The sequence below is a fragment of the Choristoneura fumiferana genome, chromosome Z (genome assembly GCF_025370935.1).
Source record: "Choristoneura fumiferana chromosome Z, NRCan_CFum_1, whole genome shotgun sequence".
Lineage (NCBI taxonomy): Eukaryota > Metazoa > Arthropoda > Insecta > Lepidoptera > Tortricidae > Choristoneura > Choristoneura fumiferana.
Genome location: NC_133472.1, coordinates 4,988,979 through 5,011,254, shown reverse-complemented (window position 1 = coordinate 5,011,254; position 22,276 = coordinate 4,988,979). Strand labels below are relative to the sequence as shown.

The window sequence follows — 22,276 nt, the reverse complement described above, 5'->3', positions numbered from 1 at the left end:
AGTGAGAAGGTTGAACAAAGATATTCTTTTGGCTAAATTTGTGGTGTATGGAGAGTGAGAAGGTTGAACAAATTATACTATTGGCTAAATTTGTGGTGTATGGAGAGTGAGAAGGTTGAACAAAGATATACTTTTGGCTAAATTTGTGGTGTATGGAGAGTGAGAAGGTTGAACAAAGATATACTTTTGGCTAAATTTGTGGTGTATGGAGAGTGAGAAGGTTGAACAAAGATATACTTTTGGCTAAATTTGTGGTGTATGGAGAGTGAGAAGGTTGAACAAAGATATACTTTTGGCTAAATTTGTGGTGTATGGAGAGTGAGAAGGTTGAACAAAGATATACTTTTGGCTAAATTTGTGGTGTATGGAGAGTGAGAAGGTTGAACAAAGATATTCTTTTGGCTAAATTTGTGGTGTATGGAGAGTGAGAAGGTTGAACAAAGATATACTTTTGGCTAAATTTGTGGTGTATGGAGAGTGAGAAGGTTGAACAAAGATATACTTTTGGCTAAATTTCCGCTTGACCCAAACAGGTAATTTTATTGTATGTTTTTTTAGTCGTATAGGTAAATTGGAGTAAAAACAGCTTAAGAAGTGTTAATGATAGTCGCATTACCAGTAAATATTATGAGCCTAAGTAATATTTAGCATTAAACAAGTACCATATTTTCATATAACCATTGGGTACTTAGTTAAAAAGCCGTGGTGCCCTGGTGGTTTGACCTATCGCCTCTCAAGCAGAGGGTCGTGGGTTCGAACCCCGGCTCGCACCTCTGAGTTTTTCGAAGTTCATGTGCGGAATAACATTTGAAATTTACCACGAGCTTTACGGTGAAGGAAAACATCTTGAGGAAACCTGCACAAACCTGCGAAGCGATTCAATGGTGCGTGCGAAGTTCCCAATCCGCACTGGGCCCGCGTGGGAACTATGGCCCAAGCCCTCTTGTTCTGAGAGGAGGCCTGTGCCCAGCAGTGGGACGTATATAATAATAATAAATTAATTTAAAAAAAACGGTTGATATTAATTGTAATTACTTTCTGTTTCAGATTTCAACTGACTTCTGCCACGAGCTGTACATTGTATTATGGTCCTGAGTTCTCAAAAAAAATGTGTGGTTATCGTAGCATATTCAAATTGTTCATAAATCACAAGCTCAGAATCACAAGATTTTCAATAACATTTTATTAATGTGCCATTTGTAATTATTTTCTTGGTAAAATGTAAAAAAATATCACAAAGTACCTACCTAGATACCTACTACTTAATATTTATCGATATCGATGTAGCAATCTCTAATCAAAAGTGATTATGATAAATTTTATTAAGATTTACAAATTAAATTATATATTACATAAACATTAAAAAGGTATATTAGGTACAATAAAATTAAATAAGCTAAAACTATAATAAATCTAAAAATGGACCCTGCGGCATGGTACCAAAGATGCTGGCAGCATTTCCCCGCTGGATCGCAAGACTGATGCGTTGAGCGAGGAAACTGCCAGCTCTTCGGTCTCCTGTGGTATCTCTGAGTCTAATGCCTTGACATTGACACTTTATGTTAGTACCTCTGACCAAAGACTACAGTTTATATAGGGCCTCTGACTGTCACTTTCAAGTTGGTAGAAACTACGTTCATAATTCAGTTTATGGCTTTGACGGAAGTGCCGTCTCTTAAAAACGTATAGTGATTACTTGCTCAGTGTATATTGTCACTATGTCACTAACTATTTTTTTACATTTTAAAAGTTGATAGAATTGCCGACCAAAATCAGACCAAATAATTTATTATCCATACCTTTGTATTAATACCTGTCTTATCTAATTTAATCATTTCATATTCAAACTGTTTTAATACATGTTTGAATGATTGAAATCGGACATTCCGTTCAAAAGATATTAATATGTATTTAAAAATATAAATCCAACCAATAAATAAATTTTCTCAAAAATGTCCGTAAAAGTTGACATTATTCTTAAAATAAAAAATTAAAAAGTTGAAAAGATTGCAGGCGCGCTAGCTCGACAATAATGAATTAGCGCGCCTGCAATCAGTCACATTTTTTTTTAAAGTTAAAAAGGCCATGGAAATGTTGGCATAAGTCGTATACAGCCAAATCTAATGGGCGGTATCAGATATTTTGTTGGAACTTCGGACTTTTTTATTGGGTCTGAAACAGCTTGTGGTGTTTTCGGTGGAAAAATACACCTGCAGTTTATTTTTAATGAAAAAAGGCGGGAAAGCATAAGAAAAAACATTGGAATAAAATTAAATGTTATGATATATTTTGAGAAAAAGTTTAGTCTATTTCAGAATTATTCATGATTTTTGAGAAAAGCTTTATATTAGTCTCGGCTGGAATAGCAATTGCTGGCTTCGTATTAGTTAAACGGACTCGCAAGCTCGTCCGTTTAATACTCATACTCAGCCAGCAATTGGCTACTTCCAGGCCACGACAATAATCTACTATTACTCTACGTCGACGTGCCCCGGCGTCGCAGGGTTCGGGTTCGGGTGTAGTTTTTGAAAAAGGAGCTGATAAATGTGTGTGAAGTGCCCTTTGGACCTATTTACCCGACTGCCCAAAGGAGGGTTATTTTGAAAATTGTACCCGAGCGGAGCCGGGGCAGGGCACTAGTCCATACTATATATAATATATAATAGTATAAATGCGAAAGTAACTCTGTCTGTCTGTCTATTACGCTTTCACGCCTAAACAGCTGAACCGATTTTGACGAAATTTGGTACAGAGATAGAATAGACCTTAGGAAAGGACATAGGCTATCTTTTATCGCGAAAAAGAGACTTTAAGGGGTTAAAATAGGGGATAAAAGTTTATATGGGGGCAGTTCGTCGCTGTCGAAGATTAAACCATTTACCGGCATGTCAATACTGCTAATGTGTGCTTACAGGGCGTCAATGGACCGACCTATACTTTATACTACTGTCATGTGACATCTCATTGTAATGAAATGAACATGACTTGACAATAACTAATAAATATCGACCTTGTATTAATAAATTTAGTAGAAAATAATTTAATCTGGTCCTGGCCTTGTGATCACAATTCGACCTATCACAACCAAGAACCACACACAAACAGGCCGGGAAAAACATGTCGGTAATTATTGGCGTCCGATAATCATGTCGGTATTTATCAGGTCGGGAATATTAGGATGGTATTTATTTCATATCTGGTTGGTATTGCGTGACCGAATTTACCGCGCTGTTATATCTTAGCCATTTGGTCTACCAAAATATCAGTTGGGTAGGTACCTATTGTTCGGCCGGTAAAGTCATATCGATTTTGAGTGCACACCAATATAATCATGTGGAAAAATTTATATCTTTCCTCAGAATCCAGAATCTTGAAACCTGGTTTGTAGAACCTTGGTTTGAAAAATATTTTTTACCTTGACTGCTGATAGAGACATGAAAATTGTAAAATTATGATCCAGGTAAAATCCAATGGGTGATATTTGTTGTTTTATTCCAGGATCTTGGTATTAATAGAAAAAATATTTATATCAAAATAATACCTTGCAATTGAACTTATAAACACTCTCGTAAAGCACTGACGCTAAAGTGAATTTTCGAAATTACACATTTCTTTTTATTTCTGGCCAGTAATAGGTAAAATATTAGCGATTCACAAAAGAGTCAATAAGTATTAAAATTGTATATTGAATGTATGTAAGTACATGCTAATTAGAGCGGGTTCTGGAGGGAGTTGTGTATGCAAAAAAAAAATACTATATTCTTAGAAATGGAGATCAGTTTTATTAAAAAAAACTATAATCCAAGTAACTAGTATTGATTTTATTTCTTATTACAAAATAATTACAAGAAAATGAAAATAATGTTAAGCGGAGTCGCAAACAAATTATTATTCGAGCGCACGCCTGTCGGTCAAAATAGGCCGCGCGCCGGTTGCAGCTCGTTTTTATGTCTTCTCCCCACCACTGTCGCTCTGCTCGGGTGTTGCCACTAACACGGCCTCTCCTGACGGAGCAGCGTCCTCGATGCTCTCTGCAGACGGGCCTGGCTCTACTGCCGAGGCTGACTCTGTAACCGGGTCTTCGTCACCTGGGGAGCAGACACACACACACACATTTATACCTTAAGTCTGACGGATATCTAGCTTTCAATACGAGTTTGGATGAAACAAGATGTTACTATGCGCTAGAATAGTTTTACTAACTCTTATAAATCTGAACTACGCCGTACAAAAGGCTTATGGTCTGGAAAACATCATAATGCCACACAAGGACTTAAAACATTACGTTGCCACACAAGGCCTTACACGATAGTGCACTGTTCCGACGCCACACAAGGCCTTACACGATAGTGCGCTGTTCCGACGCCACACAAGGCCTTACACGATAGGACGCTGTTCGGACGCCACACAAGGCCTTACACGCGAACTCTAGCCCGAGTCTTGGATGCCAACTCGAACCAACTTTAGTTGTACCGGTCGACTCCATGCCGCTCAAGGCCTTACTAGAGTCAACTCAATATCTAAACAAGACTTTGCAAATGGTAGACATGGTAGAAAATTATGATAGCGCCATAGTAAACATCTACTTAAGTATTTCCTTAGACTTAGAGGCTTAAGAGAAAAAGAGAGACAAGCGTAGAACAAATGAGAAAAATATGTCTTACATTCAAAAAAAGCTTCGCAAGTTTCGGGGGTCCACTCGCCGTTCCACGGTAGTATGTACTCGGCAGCTGCTTGTGTAGTTTTGCCGTAAGAGCCTGCCACAAGCCGTAATTCGTACCGACCATTAGGCAGAGTTTTAATAATGCGGTATGGACCCCGCATACCACTATCGAGCTTATTAGTAGTTTGAGATGATTTCTTAACAAACACCATATCGTTTACGGCAAAATTCCTAGGTGCTTTTCGATTTTTGTTAATTCGCGCATCCCTGATTGGCCTGATTTTGAGCTAGTAAGCCCTCGGCCCTTTGGCGGCGCATTTCGCGCCAAGCTTCGCGATTCGCGGTAGAGCCGTCAATCGTTATATCACGAATGAGGGCATTTATTACGGGAGTGGTCGTGTCGCAGCCAAAAGAAGCGATGGGGGCTACTTTAGTAGCGTACCCTGGGATATACCTTCTGAAGTAGCCGGCCAAGCCGAGGAACTGCCTTACTTGTTTCACGGTTTTAGGAACCGGAGCTTTGACTAGAGCGTCTATTTTATGTACGCTCGGCCGGACCTGACCATTGCCAATTGTCCTCCCAAGGTACTCTACTTCGGCAGTGAGGAAAGCGCATTTGCGTAAATTAATGGAAAACCCAGCTTTTGTTAGGGTTTCCAGTACAGAGTTGAGCAAAGACAAGCCATCTTCTAAGGTATCGCTTAGTAACAGAATATCGTCAATGTAGACTAGTACCTGACCAGCGTCAATAAAAGGCCTCAGTGTATCGGATATGATCCGCTGGTACACGACTGGTGCATTAGCCAGTCCATAGGGCATTTTGAGGTATTCAAAATGCCCTTCAGGCGTCACGAATGCGGTACGGTGTATAGAACTCTCATGAATCTTAATTTGGTGAAAACCAGTGACCATATCCAACGCAGTGAAGTATTTACACTTCCCTAACCTATCTATATGATCTTCGATCAAAGGAAGCGGGTATCGATCTTTTACGGTTATGTTATTGAGTGCTCGATAATCGACAACCATTCTATCCGACCCGTCCTTCTTTTTAACAAGTAGGATCGGGCTTGCATATGGTGACTGTGACTCGCGAATTATACCCTTTTCCTTTAAATCGCTCACAATCTCACGCACGCGTAACTTTTCGTTATATGATAACTTGTACGGACGGTAATAGACAGGTTCTTCGCTTGTAAGCCGAATGTGCATCTCGCCTGTCTTTACGGTTGTAGTCGCTGTCCCGCTCAAAAAAAACTCTGAGTACTTGTCTAATACGGTTAATAAACGTGACTTTTCGTCACCACACAGCGGCGTGTTTATCAAATCGGATTGCACACTCGGTTCACAATGCGTTACGTTGTTTACGGACGAACTGTTCCTAATTATGCGCTGAGAATCACTTGTACGAATGTAAGCAATGCCCTCTCTATTTAGTACATCTGTGCCAATAAGTACTGGTACACTAAGATAGGCGCGGGGCACGACGTACAGATCTACTTCTAAAGTAACGTCACTGAATTCGACCGGCAAAGTAACGTAACAGTCCGAACGCATTTCTACACCGCCTAAACCGCGTAATACTTGCACACTCGCATTTGTACGACACGAAAAATGTTTGACAAGATCGTTAGAAATCAAGGAAATACTTGAACCACTATCGATCAACACATCGGTAGGTACACCGTTGATAACCGCTGTTACAACATCACTTTTCATACTATCGCACGGTGCTTCGCGACAAAAATTAACGCTCGCTTTATTACGCGACTCTGAGCGTTCCTTTGCAAAGCATTTATCATCGGTGTGACCTACCTTCTTGCAGAATGTGCATATGATTTTCGGTGCGGTTTTAATTGAAAGGTTCGGGGGTAGACACAGATTTATTTGTATTCGCGTCAGTGTTGCTAGGCTCAACTTTATTACGCTTTGAACAAAATTTAATTTTATGCCCGGGTTGATTACAGTTAAAACAACGTAAGCGTGTATCAGTATTTGGTGCGGGGCGTTTCCCGATCTCGATCAGCGAATGACTCATTAGCAGACCGATTATAACGCGGTTGGATGTTATTCGGTACACTTGCACTGGAACGATTTGGTTTTACGTAGATTGATAAAAACTCCACAATTGTTTCGGAGGTTAGTTTAGCATTGGTGGCGGCCGCACGTATCTGCGGGTCTTTAATACCACGTACTATTATGGCGCATAAAAGTTCGTCACTCAATCCTTTTACGATACGTAATCGTAACAAAGATTTTCGCGCGTAGTCAGCATATGTGGAGTATTTATCAGATTCCTTACACATCACATCGAAAAGAATATTCGCGACATCTATGCGCCGTGGACATAGTGACTTGAGTTCCAATTTGAAATTCGACCAGGTTCGATCGTTACTGGACCACTCGCGTAACCAGGAGCGTGCGTCACCCTTTAGGGATAGTCCCACGCGGGCTAGGCACTCCTTGTCGTCCCACCGGTTTTGCAAACGGGCACGATCTACTTCGTCACACCACGCATAGGCGTCATGAATGCTTGGGTCAAAATCTGAGACGTAATAATGGTTGGACCTCACCGAGTTTATGGATTTGAGCGCGTCAATGAGACGCTCCGTGACGTCCGTCGATGTCGTCTGCACGGCGGCTTCCGGCTCGGGGGTGCTGGCCACGCTCCCGCCACGTTGCACGGTCGTAGCGAGCGCCATTTCTGGCACGGCGGGGGCTTGAGGCGCTTGCAACGGTGGCGTGGTAGCGCCGTCCCCTGGCACGCAACCGGACTGGCGCGGCGGCGGCGCCGCGCTGGCGGGAGCGCTAGCACGCTGCTCCAGCGACGCCAGACGGTTGAGGATCCCGTCCATCTTCGCTGCTAAGCTGTTGGGAGGAAAGGGCGGCGAAGGCGCGCGCTCTCGCGGTGGTGCACGTTTTTTCTACTCGACATTATGCTGATTTTAGTGAAATTAATTATCAGAGATGGCTATGAAACGGCTAGACGCGTATGTACGATCCCACTTCTGATCTTAGAAATGGAGATCACTTTTATTAAAAAAAACTATAATCCAAGTAACTAGTATTGATTTTATTTCTTATTACAAAATAATTACAAGAAAATGAAAATAATGTTAAACGGAGTCGCAAACAAATTATTATTCGAGCGCACGCCTGTCGGTCAAAATAGGTCGCGCGCCGGTTGCAGCTCGTTTTTATATCTTCTCCCCACCACTGTCGCTCTGCTCGGGTGTTGCCACTAACAATATTTTATTGTTTATTTTACAGTTTATAATAGTTCTGTGAAATGGTATATTAAACCTATTATAACCCATATTATATTTAGAATGGGCTAATTATTAGCTTTCATTTGATACCCACACGATAGTTTGAATAAAAAATCATTTTTTGAAAACTTACAATTCGGCACCAAAAGGCCGCCATTTGTATTTTTCATAAATTTCATGTACCCAGTGTGATTCTGTTGCTGATATCAAAATCGGTTCAGCCGTTGAGTAGTTACGAGAGGGCATAGGAATAGACATACATACATACATACGGCGTCAAACACATACCCTCCTTCTTCGCAGTCGGGTAATTAGAGGACCGCATTCTATGAATAGTTTTGAACTCAGAAAAGCTTGCAAATTATGATTCTGAAATATTCTGAATGTTGCCAGGAGCTTCGGTGGTCCTCTGTCTGTCTGTCTGTCTGTCTGTCTGTCTGTCTGTCCGTCCGTCCCGTTCCGTCCGTTCCGTCCGTATGTCACAGGCATTTTACTCGGAAAACTACAAGATGTATATCAATGAAATTTGGAGTACAGATGTCTTGTCAAAGCCGCTATTTAGTTTTATACTTAAATTACAAAAATAAATATTTATAGGGGGGCACTCCATACACGTACCTCCCAGAAATTGATTTTTTTTTAATTTATTAAAATGTTTAGTTGTATTTCCCAACCTCACAGTTACCAACTGTACGTTTGGCTGTTTGTTGTAAAGTCACTTTTCAAAATGCCAAGTTTCGGTTAGTAGAATGTTTTGGTTGGCGTAATATTCATTTCGTTGTAAAATGTTTTATTGAATAAGGGTTCGTTTAGTAACTATGTAATATAATAAGTACTTAATGTGGGTAAGCGCAACATTTCCGTTGTGTTTTTTTTTTTGTGCACTAATAAAGCGTTTGTGACAAACGCACATATGACAATGTTTGACTTTTTGATACAATACGGCAATGATCACGGTATCAATCTTGTACCAAATATACAAGTGTTAGATTTCGAAAAACCGGCAATTACTGAGTCTTCGGTCAAATTTTGAAAACATTTATTTACAAGGATGCCATTTTCAGTTTCAATATTTATTTTCATTAGACTCATGTTTTGGATTTAAAAGAAATATTAAAGAATAAAATTACGATTCTCGCACTCTCGCTGGCCGCTGCCACGTCACGCTCGTTTTCGCTCGCTCGCTTCGTGCGGCTGTTTGCTCTCCCTTACCTAACCTAACACGCTCCTCCGCAACTAACTGGACTTTGCCACACATTTGATTTTCTGTTGCTATACTTATTTCAAAACTCTTATTTGTAATTAACATTGCAATTGACAAAATAGTGTGTAACTCTTAGTTACTTTTAAGTAAAAAGTTGGCTTCTGTATAAAAAAGGAACTGTTACACTGATGAAACGTTATTAGTTTAATAGTTGTTTGACCTAGTGAAAGATTTGACAAATGATAAGTTTAAATATAATGACCCGGATAACTCACGTCTTAAACTCTAGCTAAACTCGATTAAGACGTGAGTTATCAAGGTCAATATATTTAATATGAGTGAGTCTCACGGTAGTTTCATGTTCAATTATAGCACAGGTCTTTAAAACAATTCCAGGTATAGTTTATTCCTAGTTTTATTCACGTCCAGAGAACGCAGCTTTCTTAAAACCTCCATTTGGTGTATTTCGACCTCCTGCTTAAACGTATCACAGTGAGGAATGGAGGGAGGCGCTGCACTACCATCATCAAGACGCGAATTTTCCGCAAACAGAGAGACAAACAGGTTTGCCCTTTCCGCTGCAGTGTGAGCTAGCGACTTATCCGACTTCAGCAGTGGTGGCAGTCACGGGCGACAGAAATTGAACTCCACCGATTTGGCTAAGGACGAAAACGCTTATGAAATGTGTTTTCTTTATTTCTTTTCTTTTTCTTTACTCTCAGAGGGTAGAAAGCAAATTTGGCACCGATACAACCAACATGGAGGAATCGCGCTTTCCGTATGACCTTTTTGCAGGACATGGCAGCTTTGTTGAAGAGCTTTTTCTTAACGTGTACGTTCTGTCCGGAGCTTTGCGACATCGAGCATCAGCCCATAGTAAGTAAGCAAGTAGAGTACTTAATTGCTTCAGCTTGAGCGCACTCAGCGTTAAACCATGGGCGAGATTTGCCACCAGTGGATACGTCAGAGAAAGGAATGAAATATTCCATACTCTGATGCAACACATCGGTAACAGCTTCTGCGCAGCTCGACGAATCGTCACTGGGAAAGCAAGTTTTCTGCCATGGATAGGAAACAAAGAAATGACGCATCTCATCCGATCCCAATCTGCTTACTTGTATCGCCATACTTGCAGAGTACCGATTGAGCAATCGGGAAGAGAGTACTGCGACACAAATTTCACCAGACAATGGTCAGAAGTACCCAGAGGGGAAGACACCGACACATTGTACCTGTCTGGATCAGTCGTCAGCAGAAGATCCAAGCAATTAGGCGTGTGCAAGGCAACATCCGGTATGTGAGTCGGCTGCTTAACCAGCTGGGTGAGATCTAGCGAAAGCGCAAACTTGCGCGCTTCTCTTTCTGCATGGTCCGTGACTCGGACTTGATACGGGAACAACCAGTCCTCGCGGTGAGCATTAAAGTCCCCCAAGGAAACCAACTACGCACGCGGATACCGTTGTTGAACCACACGCCGTGCTGTAACACTGAGGTGATCAAAGACCCTGGTCGTTTCCAAGTCACCGCTGTGCGACCGATATATAGATTAGAGCGTAAACCGTTTGTTCAACACCAGTGTCCATCAGTAGCCAAAGAATGGAAAAGCTAGGATCCTCAAGGTTGTGGAGACGCTGAGTACAGATGTCATCACGAACGTACAAGCAGACCCCAGCACGTGGCTTAAAAGTATGACACAACAGAAAAATAATACCAGCCCTTTTTTTTGGTTTTTCTGTGCATCTATATTTCAGTTTTTATTTTCAATTTAGGTTTTACGGGATGACCGTAAAAGTAAAAATTTGGAATTGAAATAAAAATACAAAAACATTTCAAAAAACCAATCTTAATTTGATTGCTTAGTAATGACATCTCTTGTCCGGGTGAGCGGTTAGTTCCAATGGAGTGCCGAAAGTTTCTCGATGAGGGCTACGGTATAGATGTCGCTAGCGTCACTGCTTAAGTGGCTAAATAAGAAACAAACAAGCTGAGATATGAGGTGCATAGGGGAAATTCGTGTCTGTACCGTTGACCAGCAGTGGTGTAGCGGTATAGCACGCGGTACGGAATACCGAGGACCGAGTGCTGGTCTTATTTTTCTGGTTTTTCTGTGCATCTATATTTCAGTTTGTATTTTCAAAATATAATAAGTCAGGAAGCGTACCTAGAATTAAAACGACTTATGATTCAAATGCGAATCAATTTCGAGATTGCATATAGACACGCATGTTGATTGGTTAAAATCCAGAAAGAATGCAGGGATTCGTTGGCTCGCGTGATGCAATGTCAGATGGCAACCTGACGTTCAGACGGATCACTTCTTATATCAAACGTTTCAATGACGTGTCATATATTGATAATGACAGCTTGTTTTTTAAGCGATTTAAAGGAAAAGGAGGTTATCAATTCGGTTGTATTTTTTGGTTGTTACCTCAGAACTCCGTCATTTACTTAGGAAACGATTTGAAAAAAAATCGTTTGTATAGAAATACTCCAATTAGTTCCCATAGGCATGAAATCAGGATAGGATCGGGACGGAAATCGAGGGAACTCTTCGAATATTGTAGGGACACCTATGATATTTTCGATATATTTGGTAGTAACTCGTGCACTTGCTTTTTGAACATCATCATTTGGTGAAGTGGAACTAATAATAGACAAGTGAAGACCACAGTTGACCACCGGAGTTAGTTAAGTACAACTCAATAACAAGTATTTTACGGGTTTAATTGCAATTATTTTAACACAGTTGCTAATCAATTTATACTCCTCGTAATGCATAATATGGTGTAGTGGAACGGGTGGTGAAGCACCAGGACTCTTCAATAATGAATTAATGAACGTCGTGCATCGGAAAAAAGCAATCTTTTGTAAAAGGTGATGAGCAGGTGACGTTAACTGTTGCATCTTGTACTATTCACACTAAAAATCATGGAAAATAAAATTATAAGTAACAAAAATCAACGAAAAAACTGTAAGTAAAGGTGGTTTATTTGAGTTTAGCTGTCAGAAAAATAAAGACTGTTTTTACCTATTGTTTGGGCGCTACAGGAAATAATAAAGTATGATGAGGGGTTAGGAAACTGTCATTTACATTATGTGAGCCATAGACCACAGACTTGATTTCGCATAATACTGGCCATCTCCAACTGATAATGTATTTTAACATTTTTGAGTATAAATCTAATTTTACGACTGCTTACTAGTGGAAAGTGATCCCTTGATCCCTGGACATTTTAATTAAAAATAAAGTTGTGTTAAATACTTGTGATATACTTACATATCATTTTAATAATATTGTAAATCTGTTTTAAAAAAATATAATTATATACCTCGTTGAGATTCTTGCCGGATTCTTCTCAGCAGAGGTTTTTCCGAACCGGTGTGTAGATTTTTTTTGACATTCATAAGTGCTTGTTATAGCCTAAATTGAATAAAGATATTTTGACTTTGACTTTGACTTTGAATTATGCATTGTTCCCACATCATTTCATAACAGATGTTGCATGATAATTTGGAGCTGTTCACAATCAAAAATTCGAAAATTTTACGTGAGCTCACTAAACTTGCAAAATAAATGTCAGTCAAAATTAGATGACGCGCATGCGCCCTTAGCGCAGGACACACTTAGGACACAATTTCCGTGTTTACGCTTTGTTACGCTTCCTGAGTTTCCTGACTTATTATTTATTCGTAGAGCTTAGGCTTAGGGCCCGGCCATATGTCCACGTTGCGGCGTCTTCAACGTAAAACGGCGCGGCGCCCGACGCGGCACGGTGCCTAGCGATGCACGTTATACGGCGTCGTGAACGTAAAACGGCGCGACGCACAATGCGGTACGGTGCCGCGCCGTGGATCTCCACGGCGCCGTGACGTGAACGTAAAACGGCACGGAGGTAGCGGAGCGGAACCTGCGGAGCGGAGCGGAGGCAGTGGCGTGGAGTGGAGACGACGGAGTGGAGCGGATGCAACGGAGTGGAGACAACGGAGCGGACGCAGCGGAGCGGAGGCAGCAGAGCGTAGTGGACGCTACTGAGCGGAGCGGAGGCTGGGAAGCGGAGGCAGTGGAGTAAAGCGGAGACAGCGGAGCTGCCTCCACTCCGCTGCCTCTGCTCCGTGGTATTCCGTTCCGCAGCCCCCGCTTCGCTGCCTCCGCTCCTTCCGCTCCGTTGTATCCGACCCGCAGCCTCCACTCCGCAGCCTCCGCTCCGCTGCCTCCGTTTTACGCCACTACCTCCGCTCCACTCTACTACCTCCGTCCCAATTCTTTCCTCGCAATTTGATGAAAATCATTGTATGTATCACGGGCCGTAAGGGGATTACAACTCGGGCCAATAAAAAGCCCTCCGCCACCGGCGTCGGGCTTCTAATAGACTCTCGTTACTAATCCCCTTCTTACGCCCCTTAATGCACAATGTACTATTATTGTTAAGACAATAATTAACAATGCCAATGACCATAGAGCAGTGGGTAGGTATATTAACCCACTGGTAAAAGTAACGTTAATTGGGTAACGTAAAGGTAAATTAATTTACGAAATAACGTTATAATTTAATACCGGTACTGGGTATTTTTATTCGCCATCACTCATCCCATAATCATACACACAGACAGTCAAAGTTCTATTAAACTTGCACACAATAACACTTATCACGCACGCACAAAGGATAGTTCGACGAGCGTTTCAACCGCTATGAGTCTCTTGTCGCATATATTAAAGAAATGACATACCGTAAGCAAAAATTGAAATGAATTCTAATTGTACCGCATGCACAACATATGGTTTTATAAAATCCTTCCATTCTACCTGACTCATTTCTTCAGTATAAGCAAAGTATAAGCCACAGGAGACTGATAGCGGTTGAAACGCTAGTTGAACTAACCAAAAACATACGAAAAAATCAAGCACCACTATACGAGACACACTGACACACCACGACCTACAACTTAAATACATTCACACGTTTTCATGATATACACAATACTGTTGTCAACGCTATGTGGCGCTGTCGTCGTGCTTTGTCACTAGTACCGAGGAACTTGTATTATCGCGCGAGTAAAAATAATCTATGGATGCTTTAAATAAACAAAAAGTGTCATAGATACGTAAACAAATTACTTTAGCTGTACGTTTATTGCCTATGGACAATTTTAAAATAGGAACATTAGACAGTGTCACAAGTTGTTTCAGTTTTTACCTTGATAACGTAAAAGTTATTTCGTTTACACCGCAATCATGTGCATTCAGTTGGAAACATTCCTTGGCAAATGGGAACTCAGTACAGGCTGCCTGGTAGCAGCGGCCCTCGGCCCCATTTATACCACGCTGTTCTCCATATATTTCTGGCTTGGTCCACACTCTTCAGTTAAAATGCCTGATTGGACAATATATATAAGTATGTTAGCGAGTGTTCTTATTTTAACATCCGTAATGGCTATGTATTTTTTAACTTCTTCATATAGCGGAAGATGTCCACTGCTGAACAAAGGCCTCCCCTTTAGAACGCCATAACAAACAACAACACGCCACTTGCAACAACGGGCTCCCGCACCTCTCACGATGTCGTCAGTCCACCTACTGGGAGGCCTCCCAAAGCTTCATCTTCTGGTTTGCGGTCGCCACTCGAGGACTTCTAACGATGATATCTTCTTCTCGGGATGTTTTAACTTACGGTCGCAGTATGCTCAGGGTGGAGCGGGTTGACTGGATCCGAAACAGTACTTTGCTCTTAAAAATACGCTATAATAAAGAGATACATATGCAGTTGGTACGGAACTCTATACTGTGCCTGCGCGTAGCGACGAGACAAACACACTCATTGGCCAGTTTTCATATGTCCAATCCACCATTACTCAAATGTACACTTTTTAATTTATTTTTTATTTTCTTTTCAGAAATTGGTATCACGGTGTACAACTGCTTGGTTGCGGTGGCCGCTTTTTTCTTCGCTTATGGTATTTTAAAGGTAATTTAACATCCAATAACTAGCCTTACATCTACGAACAAATAATCCTCACATCTAATATTCATCCCAGCCTATATACGTCCCACTGCTGGGCACAGGCCTCCTCTCGGAACAAGAGGGCTTGGGCCATAGTTCCCACGCGGGCCCAGTGCGGATTGGGAACTTCGCACACACCATTGAATCGCTTCGCAGGTTTGTACAGGTTTCCTCACGATGTTTTCCTTCACCGCAAAGCTCGTGGTAAATTTCAAATGTAATTCCTCAACGCATAAATACAATAAAGAGTTTACATACACATAAGAGCGTTTTCAGATCATCCGATCCGATAGCGGTATCGGACGCCGATACGATATCGGCGCAGATTAAAATGTATGAAATATGATCCGATATCCGTATCGGATAATGTGAAAGACAGGTACATATTTCATACATTTTAATTGCCCTGAATCTGAAAACGCTCTAAGGTGCAGGTGCAGGAGTAGATACCACTATCTCTCTATAATACCAAATCTCATTTCAGGACAAATTATGGGCAGTGAAATTATATAAGAATATGTGGAACTATATAACAATGACAGTGATCAGCATTTTTATTGGCGAACTTTTAATTACGACCAAGTTGTACCCGAAACTGTACTTGGAAAGCGTATCAATTATTCTGAATATACTTTGTCTCACAGGTATATTATTAAGCTTTTTTTAACCAACTTATTCGAAGATCATTCATCATACATCCCACACGGAAGCGGTTTATATTAATTATTCATATAGCATGAATTTTGTGTAGCTAACCCATAATTTAAATGCAGATAATGTGAATTTGGCTCTAGGAAAAATATTGTGGAAAGTAAATCCTAAAAAAATGTTTGTAAATAGGCTTTCATAGTTTGAAGGATTTATACACTAGACCTGAGACCGTATTGCCTAACGTTACTGACGCTCGCAATCGTAATCAAATGACAGATTTCGCATACAAAAACTGTCATTTCATTGCGGTCGCGAGCGCCAGTACAGCCTCTGATTTGTGTCAAAGAAACAGACATCTGAGGCTGTATTGCCTAAAGTTTCTGACGCCCGCGATCGCAATCAAATGACAGTTTTTGTATGCCAAATCTGTCAATCTGTCATTTGATTGTGATCACGAACGCGAGCGCCAGAAATGTTAGGCAGTACAGCCTTTTATTTGTGTCAAAGAAACATAGACGTCTGAGGCCGTATTTCCTAAAGTTTCTGACGCCCGCGATCGCAATCAAATGACAGTTTTTGTATGCGATATCTGTCATTTGATTGCGATCACGAACGCGAGCGTCAGAAACATTAGGCAATATGGCCCTTGATTTGTATAAAAAAACGCTAAATTAATTTCTTAAAAAATATAAGATTCAGAAAACCTAAATCGCCTCCAGCGCCTCAAAAAGCGCCTCCAGCGGAACGTTTGCGATGTTCGTGTTTCCATACAAATTGAGATTGTAACGCGAACGCGATCGAGACGTATTTTGTAACCGAAAACTTACACTAAGGGCACTGGTAATGTGTAACGGCGATGATTAGTTACGAAACGTGCAAGTGAGCAAGGTAGTCTCATACTTTTCGATACGAAGAATATAATATTTGCCTGACACGTTGCTTACGGTCATGGTATGATACGGTGTGATCAGTAGAGACCTTTAGTGTATTGAATTTGACGAACTGTTTTCTTTTACAGGTACTAATGTCTACTTCACATTGATAATCAGAAGCTACGAAATGGAAAAGAGCGAATAACAGACATCTATTAGCTATATTATGTATTTATTACCCTTGTTATTTAAATAATAAACCAAATTTAGTAGATCACAAACGTAATAAAAGTTAAGCACTATAAATACGCGAAAACCGTCAGAAATAATAAATGATCTCTAAAGTTTTCCATGTGAAATTATAACCAGTTTTGCTACTGTTTTATTAAAAAAAATCACCAAACTAAGTATTATAAAAATATATCCTATGGTACACATCCAGGTTATAAAACTATTAATGTACCAAACTTCTTCAACGACCTTTCACCCGTTTTTGCGTGATGGATTGACAATGTGATTGAACACTTTCATTTCTACGGGATTCCCCAAAATACGCTGCCTAGCCTAGCTATATTTAATTTTTTTTACTTAATAATCAAACAACGAAAAGATAACAAAAAAATGTGGTATTTTGCGCATTTAAAAAAAAATGTTTTACATGGAGTAGCTGTACCTCAGTTAATATTAGGCCTGTTAAAGATCCCCCGGACCTAAAGTATGGAAAATGTGGGTTCAGTTTAATATCCTGAGATTTTGATATGTTACAGATTTCAAAGTCCTGAACTTTTGCTTCTTTATTGTTCGGCATCATAATGAGTAAGCAGCCCTCGTACCTTTACGATAAATTAACATTTTGTAGTAAACACGTAGGACAAGCCCCGCGCCTCATCTGCCCGCGACACAGGTCGACTGGTTTCCGTGGCAGCTTTCGGTACACTGGTCAGCTTTAAGACGAAATTTAAACTCCACTTGCTGAACGAACAAGCATCCTTTGACTAGCCGGCGCAGCGTTGTGTAGCAATAAATACCTTACGAATTCTTTGGACTTGAGCCACATATTCGTATTTTCGTACATTTATTTATTATACATATTAATTAATTTATGCTTGAAACTTGCGTTAACAAACTTTTGTGAAAATGTGTATCTAATGTGGTCCTTTGCGAGTTGATAAATAAATACATTTTTATTTATTTATTTATATTTATATTAAAACTAAAACTAATACTGCTATTTAGACACTGCTCTTTCTGTTGTTTTCGCTTCTCACTTGCAATTTTTACGTTTATGTTTTGCGATTGTCATATGGATTCACTGAAAATCAGCGTCGTTGCACTATCTGCGGCGACACATGCTCAGTGGACTTCTTTTTGAGACCACGGTCAACACTGTAATAGGTATTAATATACTTACTTACCTACTATCATATTAAGTAATTTCTGTAAAAACTTTTTAACAAAAAAATTTAACCGCCGATAAACTGAAATGCAAAAAATAATACCTTTTTTGTTTGACCTTAATCTAGGTACCAGTTTGAAGTCGGTGCCTCAGCACGAGCTAGGAGGGAGTGGACCTATAGTCGTCTACCTGATGGGCTTCTATCACTCCTCCTGGCTCGTGCTGAGGCACTGACTTCAAACTGGTACCTAGAGTAAGGTCAAACAAAAAAGTTATTATTTTTCGGCAGTTTTTTTGCTAAAAAGATTTTATTTTATACTTTTTTCCCACCCTTGGGGTGTTTTTTCCCAAATGAATATAATACCAACTTCAAGGTAAGGGTACCCTATCTCATAAAAAAAGAATTATGAAAATCAGACTACTCTGTAAAAAGTTACGCCTGGTCATACAGTACAATCAGCGACTAAACAATCAATCATCCCCTGTTTTCCTACTCTTAGGATAAGAATATTTTTTCCAAATTTAAATGGGACCACTCTCGGGGTATACGCTTTCCAAAAAAAGAATCATCAAAATCGGACTACTCTGTAAAAAGTTATGCGTGGTCATACATAAAATTTTTTCGTCGGTTAAAAATGTTGTTGCATTGTGTGTTTCAAATAAATCTTTCTTTGTTTCTTTCTTTTAAAAATATCTAGGGGTGCTACCTTTGTTTCTGAGTCCCTTTCAGACTTTTGTTCAGGACTTTGAAACCCATAACATTGACGACCGGATGGCCAAGTGGTTAGAAAACCTGATTACGAAGCTTGAGGTCCTGGGTTCAATTCCCAGCCGGAGCAGATATTTGTATGAATAATACGAATGTTTGTTCTCGGGTCTTGGATGTTTAATATGTATTTAAGTCTGTATTTATCTATATAAGTATGTTTATCCGTTGCCTAGTATCCATAGTACAAGCTTTGCTTAGTTTGGGACTAGGTATATTGGTGTCAAGTGTCCCATGATATATATATATATATTACTAGCTTTTGCCCGCGGCTTTCGCTCGCGTTAAATCTGGGGTAACAATTCTATGAATGTTTTTTCATGTTTTGATTGATTTTTCGGAGGATTACCTACATACAAATACAAATACTGATAGACGTTTCAGACAGATGGTCAAATTGTCGAATTAAAAAATCTACCTACATAATCATAATTCATACCTACTTTGAACTCCTGTTTCACGTATTCAGGAGTAGAATTTCGAAAAACGTTAAAATACGCACGTGTTTCTTTTGACCGCAACTTCGTACACGATAGTTATTAGATAATTCCCGTGAGATAAGAATATGTAAATACCTACTATAGAAAGCTGCACTGTTTTTAATTTCAATTTTATTTTTATAGCTATTTCAGTCTTTCATTAAGTCATGTGTATCATCAAAACTGAATGTACATGACTGTAAAATTACGTAGAGATCAGAACTATCGACCTATGAGGGGTTCCCTCATGAGCAGACGACCTTGGCTATATCATCAGGTGATGTCTATCATAATTAAAGAAATTGTCATTGAATCTTGCAAAGTTTCTTGTGTGTGCCATTCACTTTTGAAGATGTTCGCTCCTGCGGAGACGATCCTGGCCGGACTACCTGGATATCACTGCCAGATTATTATATTGTCACCTTATTTACATAAGTATGCCAAATCTACAGTCCTTAGGTTTATTAGTTTAGCTTGTGCATTTTATGATTAATCAGTTAGTTTATAAAATCCTCTTTAAACGTTTTATCCCGTGGGATTTTTGGGAAATCTTGAGACAGATTTATATATAAATATAAATATAAATATATATAGATTACGGAGCTAAGACCGCTTTGAAGCGAAAATATAAATCCCATTTATTCCCTATCCGAATTTCGAAAAATCCCGTTTTAGTGTATCTATGATTCTCTAGAAATATATGTTTCAAATATCAAGTCTCTAAATCAGCTAGTTGGCTAGCATAAAATAGTAGTCAGCATTACCTACTTGCATGCCAAACTTGAAGTCTCTTAAATAATAGTGACTGAAATGGAGCCATTTTAAAGTGAAAATGTAAATCCCGTTTTTCCCGTTCCCGTGGAAATTTTCAAAAATCCTTCCTTAGTGGGTGCCTACATTGTATAAGGTATCAAATGTGCAAAATTTCAAGTCTCTAAGTCCAGTGGTTTGGGCTGTGCGTTGATATATCAACAGTCAGTCAGTCAGTTTAGAGTTTTATATATATAGATTATTTACTATCTAAATCTCCGGATATTTCACTGAAACCACATTTTCCATATTTTAGGTTCGAGGTCTTTTGATTTGCCTCTTTTTTGTGATTTAACTAAATGCGATACCTACACAAAATGTGCTTTGTTTAAGAAGTAAAGGAAAAAAATGGTTTTTGGGTCCTCCTTCATTTTTAGTTAGGGTCCCCGAGGTCGAAAAATTTGGATAGTCTTTCTGGGGGTAAGTTAGGTACACATCAGCAACTGTAAAATTTATACGAAATTTGAAATACTTCTCGAAAAATTACGTACTTACATAACCTTTGGGACAGATAAAAAATATGTTTTAGTACTGATTAATATATAATTACAATTATATATATTTTTTAAATGATTGTAATTGATGCGTTCTATATCTTTATTGACTATTTTAATAATAAATTCTGTATAAACCTAAGCTTTATTGTTTTTTCTTGCCACAATAGGAATACTCAATACTTTAGAGATTATGACAGGTTATCTTATGCTGGTAAAAAGAAGTCTTGATTTAGTTTTCCTTGACAGTTCCGTAAATTTTGTACAGTCAAAGGCATAAATATACATTTCCAAGGCGCCAAAAATATCTTTACAGTTGATTAGCCAGAAATATATGTACGATAACTCGGTCAGAAATATGGAGCATTTAAAGAGTCAAAAAGATCTAGACATTTACATGGCCATACATAAATCTTCAATGTCAGTCAAATATAATATATAGGCAAATAGGAGGCCATAAAAATATCTATATACGCAACTCTCACAACATAATGCGAGAGCACGGTGATCAAAATAACAATGAAAAGTTTATTAGAGAAACAAAAAATAGGTAAAATTAAAACATAACAAAATATAATACAAATGATATAAATTATGTGGTGTGCCCGAAATGATCCTGATATAAATGCAGACTTCTCGGGTGGAGTCAGCGCTGGTCGTCCGGCGAGAACATGGCATCCAGTTGCGATCTTTGAGACCGCGAACAACAAACTCCACCCGTTTTGCCAAACCGGACCACCCACTTCTGGAAATCTGAAACAATATAATTTATGTAATAGCGACAGTTTATCGATATCAATTTTGATGCACTATTCTAATTATTTCGCATTACGCATCTTTAAATTTAAACTGAAATAATTCGAAATTTTCTCGTTTTAAAATTCAACCAGATTGTGTCATATTTAAAGTTTATTTGGGAACTGTGAATATTTCGAATTGTTTCAGTTTAATTTTAAAGGTGCGATTTGATGAACCTAGAATAAAACTGACACAACTCGAAATATTCTCATTTAAAACTCAACCAGATTCTGTTCAGAACAGTTTATTTTGGAAATATTACTATTTCGAATTGTGCAGTTCATTCTAAACTTGCGAATAGGCGTCAAATGCACCGCAGCCTATTGGTCAATTTCTGTTGCTTGTGGCTATTTATACATAAAAGTAATAATAGTAATAATCGAGTACGGTTGGCATTTAGCTACATCGCCTCTATTTGTATTCTCCTACCTCTTTGGTTCTGTCACACTCGTACTGGAGGATGAAGCGAAATGTCATGTTTAGTAACCAAAAATTATCATCTTGTTTGAAATTACATATACATAACAAACGAGGTTAAGCAAACTGAAGAAAGGTTCTGAGGAATTGCCGTTTTTATGTTTGTAGTAAAAAAGCCACCGCCACAACAAGTACGTACTTATATTGGATCCTCCTCCTCATTTTGACGCGACAGATTTTTCGCTCTTGTTCCTTTGAGGGAACTAATGCGACGTCTTCTTTCTTAGATCCTTCTTTCCTCACTACTAAAGTATATCACTGTTAGGTTCTCACAGTTAGAAAAACTCACACTAAGTAGTTCTATTAAAAGGTACTAAAGCGAATAATCTGACGTGACTTATTTATACGCCACAGAACGATAGCAGTTTCATGCATTTAGTATCGGTTTATTAATTATT

General features: G+C 39.3%; 1 protein-coding gene across 1 annotated transcript; it reads right to left on the bottom strand.

Annotated features, from left to right (window-relative positions):
- Positions 1–6,520: 6,520 nt before the first annotated feature.
- Positions 6,521–7,879, bottom strand: LOC141438231 (uncharacterized). Its single transcript, XM_074102024.1, has one exon. It carries the CDS (start codon positions 7,516–7,518, stop codon positions 6,652–6,654), a length of 867 nt encoding a protein of 288 aa, XP_073958125.1. The 5' UTR covers positions 7,519–7,879; the 3' UTR covers positions 6,521–6,651.
- Between the last annotated feature and the right edge of the window lie 14,397 nt (positions 7,880–22,276).

Bases quoted from the DNA above. Each gene is read 5' to 3' on its own strand.
- LOC141438231 (XM_074102024.1), bottom strand. From the start codon at position 7,518: ATGGACGGGATCCTCAACCGTCTGGCGTCGCTGGAGCAGCGTGCTAGC.